The following is an 11895-nucleotide window of genomic DNA, read 5'->3' as shown; positions in this document are numbered from 1 at the left end:
CACATCTACTACATCTTCCCCATAGAGAGGTTACATATAATCTTGGACTTGTACAATACATAAACTTAAAACAATAAGGAATTCCAAGGATATTGCAGGAAATTGCCATATCTGTCACAATACCCTCTTGTACCTGATAATCCCTTTTCCATCTTGGTGTTTAGTATTTACATCCTTCAGGTACCTGTGAACAATTATTTTCCCCCTCTCCCTCAGTCCTCACATCAATCCCTTTAACGTCAGTAGCTCTTCTCTGGACTCCAGGCCACATCTGTCCATTAATTGGATGCCCAGAGCTTAATGTAATATTCCAGTTGTGGTCACGCCAAAACCATATAGAAGGGAATACTACAGTCATACTCCATTACATGAAATCTGTGTACCCAGTCCCAAAATGCACTAGGGCTTCGTTTTGCTATATCAGAAATTCATAGAGCTCCGCAAATACACAGATAGCAGCTTTATATCCATGGAAATCCACATCCGCAGATCATTTTTGTGGATTGCATTCAGATACAAATTTTATATCCATGCAGGGCTCTACAAATTCATGTGCAATTAGGTGTCCACTACTTGGTCACTATTACTGCTTACCTGGTTTCTCCCACATTGCATCTCAGGGGTTCAGATTTTCAGCAGGTATATTAGACAGCATTTTTTAAAGATGAATTCTGTATTATTTTCCGACTATTTCTATCTACTATCTATCTGCTTTATTTCTGAGGACGCTAAACATTTAAAAGACCACTTAGGAAGTAAATCTATTATATTAATAGATATTTATATAATGGATTTCACTTAATATGCAGAAAATACAGTGTTAGTATGGGTTGCTGAGGTTCTCTGTAACTGCATGGAAGTAAATAGAAATGAAAGTTTTGTGCAAATCTGAAATCTTTCAAAAAGAAAAGGAGTACTTGTGGCACCTTAGAGACTAACAAATTTATTAGAGCATAAGCTTTCGTGAGCTACAGCTCACTTCATCGGATGAAGTGCCACAAGTACTCCTTTTCTTTTTGCGAATACAGACTAACACGGCTGCTACTCTGAAACCTGAAATCTTTCAGAAACTGATAGAGGATATGGGTGGACAAAGACTAAGCTATGCATTAAAATTAGGCACTCATTTCAAAATATATCATAAACTAGGGTTGTCTACTGCCCCATCAATGTTATATAGAATTTTAAAAACTCCAGTATAACAGTTGAATGGTTTCAGAGTAGCAGCCGTGTTAGTCTGTATTCACAAAGAGAAAAGGAGTACTTGTGGCACCTTAGAGACTAACAAATTTATTTGAGCATAAGCTTTCGTGAGCTACAGCTCACTTCATCAGATGCATTCAGTAGAAAATACAGTGGGGAGATTTATATACACACACATAGAACATGAAACAATGGGTTTTATCATTCACACTGTAAGGAGAGTGATCACTTAAGATGAGCTATTACCAGCAGGTGGGGGGGGGGAGAGGAAGAAAACCTTTTTTGGTGATAATCAAGGTGGGCCATTTCCAGCAGTTGACAAGAACGTCTGAGGAAGAGTGGGGGGTGGGGGAAATAACATGGGGAAATAGTTTTACTTTGTGTAATGACCCATCCACTCCCAGTCTCTATTCAAGCCCAAGTTAATTGTATCCAGTTTGCAAATTAATTCCAATTCAGCAGTCTCTCATTGGAGTCTGTTTCTGAAGCTTTTTAGTTGAAGAATTTCACTTTTCGGTCTGTAATCGAGTGACCAAAGAGATTGAAGTGTTCTCCGACTGGCTTTTTGTGAACAGTTGAATGGATTCCTGATATTTCAGTCTTGACAATTGTGCTTCCTTTCACAGAAGGAAGGAATACAGCGGAGGGACTCTTTCCTTTTTTGACCAGTGACAACAGTCCTATGTTGTACCAAAAGCTGTTCTATGGTCTGTCGGAGAAATAGAAGTCTCTCATTTAAAATGTAGCATGAAACATTAAACTTCTAGGAGCTAGAAAGTTGGCCCCCTTAATAAAGTAAAAAATGACATTTCTAACACACTTTGACACTGCTTTAAATTTTAGCCATTTTTATAGTCACAAAACAACCTTAGGACAGTTTGACTGAATTTTCTAAAATGTTTATTTTAAAACTTCTAAAGCATTGATTTCAAATTATATCATGTGGAATAAATAATCCCGTGTATAAATATACCTTAAAACACTCTACTGCTGCCTTTAAAATTCCAACACATCAAACCATAGGATTAATTGAACATCTTGGAAAAGAAAAGAACAATTGCAATGTAGTAAAACAAAACAATGTAGCTTGGCATCTGAAATATCTATATATCTTGTAATGATAATGTTCTTGAGCTTATCCAGTGCTGTGAATATTGCAGGCATCCCACTGTGTTTTTGAATGGAGACACCTTGTGCACTTCATTTTCATTTTAACAAAGATAATCTTTGATGTTAGTATCTTTGTTTACAGTTCAATGGAACTGTCCTTCCAAAGTGGTCAGTTTGGCATCTCTTATCTTACAGGTTAACGTCACATTCTATACCTGTAACATTCATAAACTGAACAACGTTAACATGCTGTATCCTGGTAACTTTAACCTGGTTAAGGCCATTTTATTTCAAAAGAGTCTCTGAATTTGCACCTGCTAAAATGTAAGTGTACCAGTTTACAAGGACAAATGAGCATTTGTACAAGAAAAATTTTTTAAAAATGGTTCAATTTGCAAGATGTTAAATGTAAGAAGCTCATTTGAAGAGATCCTGAAAACTTATTCCTTAATGATTTTCACTTTCACTGCAACAGCTTGCTTGGCTGTTCTTGGCTGTTGGCAAAAGCAGCTTATTTCTTCCTTCCCAGGCAACAGCCCATCTTTAAGTGCCTTTCAGACTTGGAAGAGCTTAGCACCAGCCTTCCTCTCGGCCATCCACCAATAAGTCACAATCAATTTACCTCCATTAAGAAACCGGGAAATAATAAGTGACATGTGACTTGAACTAGACTCTGGCATACTCCCATAATCCTACCATCTCAGAGGTCCAAGTTGGAATATATATTGCCAGGCTCTGTTATTTCTGCAGGCAATGGGTGTCTCGAACTCTTAGAGGACTAAAGTCAATGAGCAGTAGAAAAAGGAACAGACTTTTTAGTCAGTGGGTAATGAGAAATGAACATGAATTAATGTCATTCCACGTTACCAGTGCACCGATCCATGAAATAAGTCATGAAAAATAACTTAAGTCACTGCAGTCGTCTATTTAATTTAGCAGGGCTGTCTGTGATGTGGCTGCCTCATACCAGAGGGCTACATTTGCTAGTTGAGAGCACAGTCACTACAATCTGAGCTGCCCCCTCTCCAAGGCAGAGGCAAGTGTCCAACAAAGCACGAGCACGGCTGGTCAGGGTGGGGAAAGAGGTGATCATTTCATAGTCCATTTTAGACAACACTCGCTGGGAGCGAAGGACATCAAGGATGTGGTTGAGGCGCCCTTCTGTCATGCAGCTCAAGATAGTCTGTCGCCCACAGGCTAGGATCTGGCAGCAGTTGCCTTTGCAGCAAGGACCTTGAATAAAAAGGAACAAAATTAGATATGCCAAACTGTCAGACTTTTTCATTAAACTGTTAGCTAGTGGCAGCATTATTGTCAAGAATGAAGTGACTAATAGAAATGTAAATTCAGTGGAGCAACAGGAGCTGATGAAGAGTTCATTTACTTGCAGTCTTTGTTCAAAACTAGCATTGATCATAGATCCAGACCACAGAAAATAATATTTAGTGAGCAAGATGACTTAAGGGGAGGGGATTCCCAGGTCTGATCCTGGTAATCTATCATCTGTATAACTGTTATGTAAAGTAGTTTAGCTATGTCTAGAGAGTATTAGTCTACTCAATAGAGGATGGAAGAGCAGAAGGCACCATAGGCAGATCTGAAGGATTGTACTGTTCAATACTTTCATTGCTTCAGTGGGAGATGGGAGCATCTTAGCAGGTGCATACACCAAAACCAGATCTATGCAGAAACTCTGCATTAGGCTGCCCTTCCAGTAAGGGAAAGGAAATCAGAAAAGGTCACCTGCACCATGCCTCAGTCTTCCTAGTCTGTTACCAATTGGGCCATGGGTTGAATTGTCTTAGTTTGCAGGAAGTCTTTTGTTGGTTTGCCCAGAAACCATGTCCCCAGCATCCAGTAGATCAGAAGAATGTCCAGCTTGTTGGAGATCACCATGGTTCAATTTGTCAAAGTGAAAAACTTGTTTTTTACAAACTTTTTCATTATGGAAAAAAGAGACAGCTTTCAGAGACCAAAAGTCAGCCTTATTCACAGCTGCTCAGTAGGAAGATTGAAGCCTTTTATGTGTCTAGCCCAAAGAAAGTATAAAAACAAGGTGGAGGGGAAGTCTTTTTCCAACTAATCTTTTGCATCCCCAAGAACTAACTTGCTGGAGGTGTGAGAAATTGTCACAATGAAAGGTTAAACTGCATACAATAGATTTCCCCCCCATTTGTTATAAACTCAGTGGGCCTATTTCACCACAAAACTTGCTGTATTTTTGTGAGGTTTTTCTTTAGACCCCTTTCTAGTGAAAGTTGACTTCTGAACAATGTGCCTATTCTGAACAAAAGTTCGCTTTGAAGGCCAAACTCTGAGCTTTTAGTAACACAGGAATTGCCAAACGGAGCAGACTCATGTTCCATCTAGTCCAGTATCCTGTTTCTTACAATGGCAAGTACCAGCTTCAGAGAAGTTACACTAATTACCAGTAAATACACAAGAGTATGGCCAAAGTACAGTTTTTATCTGAGACATTGGGTAAAGTGTGGCAAAGTAGAATATTACTATACCACATTGCTATTAGCTTCTGTTTTTTGGACGAAACTCGACTTTAAGAAAGGATCAGCCTTTTCTTTGGAATCTCACCTGTTAATGTTCGTTCACACTGTGTGCTTTGAAATTGGCTATGATGGGGGCTGTGCTCAGGTGGCAGCAATAACTGTAGTGGCTGCTGCCGCCACACCTTTGGGTCCCTTTGACACTGACCACCATCTTCTCTGCCTACATGTGGATCAGAGGTGCAAGGAGTGGGAAAGGAATGCTGCAGAGCTGATTCTCTACTGCCTGGATGAGCTGTGAACAAATAAAGATGGGTGAGATAAGACTTTTAAACTGGACTAAAGCTGAACATAATAGAGATTCATCAATGGATAGTTCTGGATCTCTAATTAAAACAGAGTTTAGAGGACTAACTTGTCTGTAAATATTACATCCTGTGAACACTTGCTGCTAGATCCTCCCTCTTATGAAGTTTTGACATTTGTTATGTACATACTCCATCTCTCAAACTTTAAGAAAATTGTTTTATGCAAAAGTATGAATGATGAATTCCCAGGAGCGGAGCATCATCTTTTCATGCAGCATACCACCTCTGTTACACTACACATAATGGGACTGTTGTATAATGGCCAAATAATAAATTTTTATTTGTAAAATTAGAAATGTATAAGGGACACTAAATTTAAATCATATATTGCAAAAAGAATTTGCATGGGTTACTGAATTAAAAGTGGAAATTTTTTTTATCTTGTCAATCACTTTTTTTTAGTCAGCTTGTTGGTGCTGCAGTGTTTGGGTCTCATACTTTGTTCCTGCCCCAAAGAGCTACAATCTTTTTTTGTAATATGTTTGTTCAGCATCTAGCACAATGGAGCCCTGGTCCTTGATGAAGCATCCCTGATACAAATAAATTAATAACATTGCAGTCGAATGTCTAGCTCAAATGTTTCAACTGGATTTTAATTCTAGAAACTCTTCTGTGGGTTGTAGATTTTATAAAAGGTTTTTAAAAATGTAAACTTTGGGCTACATCGAAGTTGTGAGTGTCCTTTTAACTTGTTAATTATAGTTGTGGACTTCTGTAAATTTGTGGATGAAGTTGAGGAAAATCCTGTTCTACCCAAAAGGAACAGCCACTAATCTATTTCAGTACTAAGTATTAAGAAACATGTATCATAAGTCCCATGTATTCAGATGTCACCAAAGATAGATAATAGATTTTCTGTGGCTCAGATCTTGTAAACAAAACCATCAAAGAACAAAGAAGAAATGTTTGTCAGCACCTCCAGTCTGCTTATATACATGAAACACACATAGATTTAAATACTTTGTCAAACGTTTGCCAAGACAAGCCCACAGTGGAAAAACAGAAGGCTATGGTTAGGTAGGAATGGCTAACATGAATCATTCATGGACTTCTGAAGAGATGGGACTCTTCCAAAGCAATTACTTTCTAATGTGAAGACATTTGACAGCAGGTATTAGAAAGCAGAGAAAAGTACTGAGGTGATTGAGGGCAATATAAGTACCTTTGTAGAGGGCTAGATTCACTCATGGTGACAAAGACAAAAGAAATTGCACCTCTCTGTTCCAGCAGGGTCCACTAGACCCAGGATGGATTTGCTCTCTGGGGAAGAGCAGGCAGTTCTTGAAATGCCAGGGAAAGGCAGCTTTAAGTTATGGTCAGAGCACCACAGGTGTCTGACTAGTGGAGGGTGTTCAGAGTATACACTAAATCAGCAAATTCTATGGCTGCCTGGTTTAGCCCACTGAACCCAGTGAATGTCCACTCAGGTATGGGAATACACTGGCTAGCTATGAATTCTCCCAATAGAGGAACAGTTGCAAAAATCTTGCACCGCTGCAGTTCTCAAGGTAGACTCTTCAACTGTAGTGGACTCTGTTGCTCTGGTTATATCAAGAGTTATATCACAGTTGCACTCTGAAGAGGGAGACATTTGGCATGTTTTTATGGACACTGAGCCAACAAATAATTGTTTAATATTTTTATAGTACTTAGAGGTAAAAATATCTTAAGATGATCTCAGTCCTGCATACCTCTTTTTTGTGTTGTGTTTAGCACTGTGATATCTGCAAGTGCCATCTGATTAGCCTTCTCTCTTCCTGCAGGCCTGTCAAGAACAGTTGACAATCTCTGTGCTGTTAGAGGGACTCTCTTGTCGATAAGCCGGTTGCTGTTTTTCTGTGCACAGAGGACCTGACAGGGATGAAAATGGATAAGAAATTACTTCTATCTTCTTGATAGAAAAGACCTGCCTTACTAGGCAGCCTCCCTTAGGGAGTCTAAGTGCCTAAGTCACTTTTGATAATGGGACTTAGATACGCTTGGAAAATTTTCCTCCCCAAGTGCATATGTAAGAAAACGCAGTTTGCTTACCTCTAGATTGTGCACATGTGTCTGAAGCACGTGTGGAACTGAGCCTTTGCAGGCATTTACTGCTCTCTCCTGAAACAAAAAAAATACATTAACTTAGTAAAATATACACAACATTCAGTCCAAATGAGACTAAAAAAATCATACATTGAATATTCATGAAAAGAAAAGGAGTACTTGTGGCACCTTAGAGACTAACAAATTTATTAGAGCATAAGCTTTCGTGAGCTACAGCTCACTTCATCGGATGCATCGGATGAAGTGAGCTGTAGCTCACGAAAGCTTATGCTCTAATAAATTTGTTAGTCTCTAAGGTGCCACAAGTACTTCTTTTCTTTTTGCGAATACAGACTAACACGGCTGCTACTCTGAAACCTGTGAATATTCATGGAAGTACTGCCAAAATATCAGGCACATACACCACATGATCTGCAGCTAGGAATAAAATCACCCAGAGTACAGTTCTATTACCTACTGAAACAATATTGGGTTTTTTTGCCTTTCTCTACAGGTATTTATTTCATACTCATAGCTGTGGGCGTTGGGGAAATTAGGGCTTTTTTGGTGCCTTACAAAATCACGTCATAAATGTCATGCCACCACAAAGACCAATGCCTGGGAGCTCCTTCTCCTTTTCTGGGGTATTTCTACATCTGGTCTTCCGCAAATCACACATCCCATTTCTCAAATTGCAGCCTCTACAACTTTGAGTTTGGAAGAGGTATAAAAAAAATCTCCCAAAATCTGGATGTAAAACTATTCTCATCAAGTCAGAATCCAGCCCATATGAGGTAAAACCTGGAGACTTTTTGCATTTTCACTTCACAGACTGTGAGTTTAGTACCATGAGAAATCCCAGCTGCATCAGTATCCTGCGCTACCTTCCCTTCAGGCTGTACTGACAACTGATCTCAATCCTGACATCAGATATTGCTCTGTGGTCCCAGACCTGGACCTGATGTAACTGAGACTAATATTCACTCACAGTTGTGTGGTGGCCTGATTGACCTTGGTAATGGACACTAGGATGAAGCTGCATGTAACCTCAGACAGAAACTGACTTGGAGACTTCAGAGATGAAAGGCTAGTGCACTAACACATCTGGTTAACCTAGAACCATCCTTCTATTTGCTACTGCTGAAAGAACAGTGTAAGGGGGACCTCCAACTGTCTGTGACTCATGCATACTTATCAGTAATACAGTATGGAGAGTCTCACTTTTGAATCCTGTATTAGGCTTTTGAAGCTGAGTTTAACTCTTGTATTGACATATTTTAGCTCTATCTGCTTTTAGGGACTGATCTTGAAATTTTAACTTTTAGCCCTTTGAAGCAATAACAAAGAGACAAATTCATGTTTGATTTCAAAGATGATAATCACAGGCAATGCAATTGTATGGGACCAAATTTGAATTTTGCACTAACCTTTGCATCAATCAAACTGTAGATTGCACTGGAAATCTTCTCCTTGCTAAAAGTGTTCAAAATTCTCTTTAAGAGTTCTGCACATTCTTTGGAAAGAAAAATGCATTTTAAATACAGGATGTATGCGTATCCAAATAAGCAAATATCTATGCACCAATGTGCTTCCACTGATTTTATTATTCTGTTGCAATCATATTAAAATCTTTTAAATCACCTCTAAGTAACTTTGCCTTATATATTTTTATTTTTTGATCTAATATAAACAAATTAGGATCAGATTTTCAGAAATGTGCACACAAAAATCTGTATATTTGTACATAATTTATTCGTGATTGTACAAAGCAATCACTGTAAAAGCATGTGCGGATGACTAGTTGGACACTTCTGTGTACAGGTCTGAAAAATCTTGGCCATAGTTTATCATTCATGTTTCAGGGCTGTCTTTTTAGAAACAGAGGATTAGATCCTCAGCTGGTATAATACAGCTACTCTGTCTTAACCAACAGTGGGATTTGCTCCAGTGGGAATGGTGATTAATTTGAGATGGGACTGTTAAAGGTAAATCAGCCATTCTTCAAATACTGAATTTAGCTGGCAATCTCCAGTAATTTCTAGCCTTTATCTATGCAAAACTTACTACACTATATTTAAACTAAAAATCTTGAAATGACTAAACCACCGTATAGGAGGGCACGGCATCTGTATTAAAAAAACCCAAAACCAAAACACAACAGTATTCTGGTGACAGTGCCCCAACTGTTTCATCCCACGCTGGGGTTACAGCATTCTGTTGTGCCATCATTACTGTAGAATGATCTAGGACATTAAAGAGACAAGGTGGATGATGTAATATCTTTTTATTGGACCAACTTCTGTTGGTGAGAGAGACCAGCCATTGAGCTCACACATAGCTTCAGGTCTACAACAATGCTGCATTAATTAGGACACTCAAACTGTTTGTTATAACAACAAGGGGAGAGCAGATACTGAATGTTACCTGCAGTTTGGGGCCTGTAATCTGGGTCTTGGTGCCAGCACAGTCTGATGAGCTGTAACAGCCTGTTTCTCTGGGGCAAATTGCTCTGTATATACTCTGCTTCAGTCCCAGGCCGCAGGCCTTTACAGACTCCTGTCACAACTTCCAGCAGGTTTTTTTTGCCTGCAAGAGAATGAAAAAATGTTATTTAAAAAACCCTCAGAACTATTTTAAGATGATGTTTAGTACAGGTTATTTTCTGTATTTTAAAACTAAGACTACTCTTTAAAAACAAAAAATAAAAATCCAACAACACACTCTTAAGTAAAGCTGACCAGCTGTGACAACATTCATTTATACCTACTGGCAGCAGTCCATTTATTTCTGGTTAGAAGGGTTGTTTAAGCAATAAGTCACAACTGGGTATGCATGCATAACTGGTAATCTGCATGCACAAATTCCCTATTTGCAGTTATAGTTACTGTGTGAGAAGCCTAACCACACAGTTCTGTATGCAATTCTGCATGCAAATTTAAAAAATTATTCCCTTCATGCACAAAATAATCTAATTCATCTGGGCAGATAAAAAATGGCAGTGAAAAAATATGAAAGCACTGCCTTGCATGAGTATATTGTGCATAATATTTTTAATCTGAGCCTGTAAAGTCTGTTGAAATGAAAGCTGTTACATACATAAAAAACAGAGTAATCTGCTTGGTGACTTGCAATCAGCAAAGCCAAGACACTGGCTTATTCTGAGATCATGTATACATACACAACTCATGAATGTTATTGCAAAATTACAGCATGCTGCCCCCCTCACCTCTCCCTATGGCATATGCCTGCATATTCTGTACTTGAGAGCCAGCCAGTGGTTGAAATATACAAGTATGTAATTCTCATTTTCATCCATACTAGAAAATGAGAAGCTGAACTTGTGAAACATTACATATGGAAAATGAGGTGTACGGGGTATTTGTTGATAAATTTTGCAGGAAATTTTGAGAAAGCACTAGGGAAATCTGATGTAAAATCGTAAAATCATGGCACTCTTTGTAAAAATGAGGATGTTTGCTAGCCTTGATGTAATGGCCAGATTCTTGCTGGGGTAACTGCATTCTGCCTACCTTCATTCCCTGTGCAATTTTAGTTGGATACACTATCCTTCATTTTTTGTCCAAAAGGGTTGTGCAATGTTAGTGTGTGTTGAATAGTTATATGTTCCACTCGAGAGACGGTGAGTGAAGTGATTTTCATAAATAAATGGGTGTGTTAAATTGTAAAGAACCTTAGGGTCCTTTTGGATGAAAGGTGCTATACAAATGTAATGTGACATGTTTTAGAGTAATATTTAATAGAAATAGTCATTAAACCATTGACAGGAAAAGTTCCACATCTTGCTGCTTTCAAAATCCCTAATTCTTGGGTTCTGTAGTGCTTAGTGCACTATAGGCAAGCAGGTAGTTTCCTTTCCTTGGACCATGTAGTGAAAAAGAAAGTCCCATAGGTAGATAGACCTGGAGCCCTTGCCATTTTCCAGATAGAGGAGAGTACTAACTGTAATGTAGTTTGATAATCAAGTACAGAGGCACATACTCCTTCACATATGACAGCTCAAACTGAAATCTCATTGTTAAAGCAATCAGCTGTAAGAGAAGGAGTAAGAAGGATCATATTCAGGAACACGATACAGCACTGTCACTTTCATAGAACTCGAGAGAACAGAAGAAAGCGATCCATCTTTAAAGTATGTTTACTGTAAGTTAAAAGGAGCCATGCTTTAAAGGAATGAGAATGGAACAGGAATCAGCACTCCAGAGTCTAGTTCTCAGCTCTGGCTGTCATGTTAAACAAATCATTTACCACTGCCTCAGTTTCCTTATCGGTAAAATGGGGGTAATTTTCAGTCTATTATACAGTGCTTTAAAGATCTACAACTCTGTAAAATTCCTCATTTTCATTTTCTGGTATAAAATATGCAGAAAGTAGCATATTTTATAGTAATTTAAGTCTAGCAGGAACTAAAAGTTCCCACTTGAGACCTGAAACTCTCACTGATTTTTAAACATGTATAAAAGCTCAATTCTATTCACTGGACAAGTTACTTGCCACTAAGGGCATGTCTACACTGATGTAATTTCCATCTTGAGTAGGCATACCTGCACTAGCTCTGATTGACTGGGATTGTACTTGAGCAGGTAGCCCTTCCCACCACTCATGCTGCCATGGCTACACTTTAATTTTTAGCTTGTTAGTTGGATCAGAGCTAGCATAGGTGTGTCTCT

At 38.6% G+C, this 11895-nt stretch overlaps 1 protein-coding gene across 1 annotated transcript in view; it reads right to left on the bottom strand.

Annotated features, from left to right (window-relative positions):
• Positions 1–1778: 1778 nt before the first annotated feature.
• Positions 1779–11895, bottom strand: part of LOC119841007 (receptor-interacting serine/threonine-protein kinase 2-like) — a 20977-nt gene continuing 10860 nt past the window's right edge. The window contains exons 7-12 of the mRNA XM_038367863.2: positions 9632–9793; positions 8635–8720; positions 7214–7282; positions 6874–7033; positions 4903–5109; positions 1779–3546 (exon numbers count right to left, since the gene is read on the bottom strand). Of these exons, the coding sequence (XP_038223791.1) occupies positions 3275–3546; positions 4903–5109; positions 6874–7033; positions 7214–7282; positions 8635–8720; positions 9632–9793 (956 nt within the window). The 3' untranslated portion in view covers positions 1779–3274. The remainder of the gene's footprint in view (positions 3547–4902; positions 5110–6873; positions 7034–7213; positions 7283–8634; positions 8721–9631; positions 9794–11895) is intronic.

The sequence above is a fragment of the Dermochelys coriacea genome, chromosome 12 (genome assembly GCF_009764565.3).
Source record: "Dermochelys coriacea isolate rDerCor1 chromosome 12, rDerCor1.pri.v4, whole genome shotgun sequence".
In the NCBI taxonomy this organism is placed as follows: Eukaryota; Metazoa; Chordata; order Testudines; family Dermochelyidae; genus Dermochelys; species Dermochelys coriacea.
The sequence above is the reverse complement of the archived record's forward strand: the minus strand, read 5'-3'. Positions and strand labels throughout refer to the sequence as shown.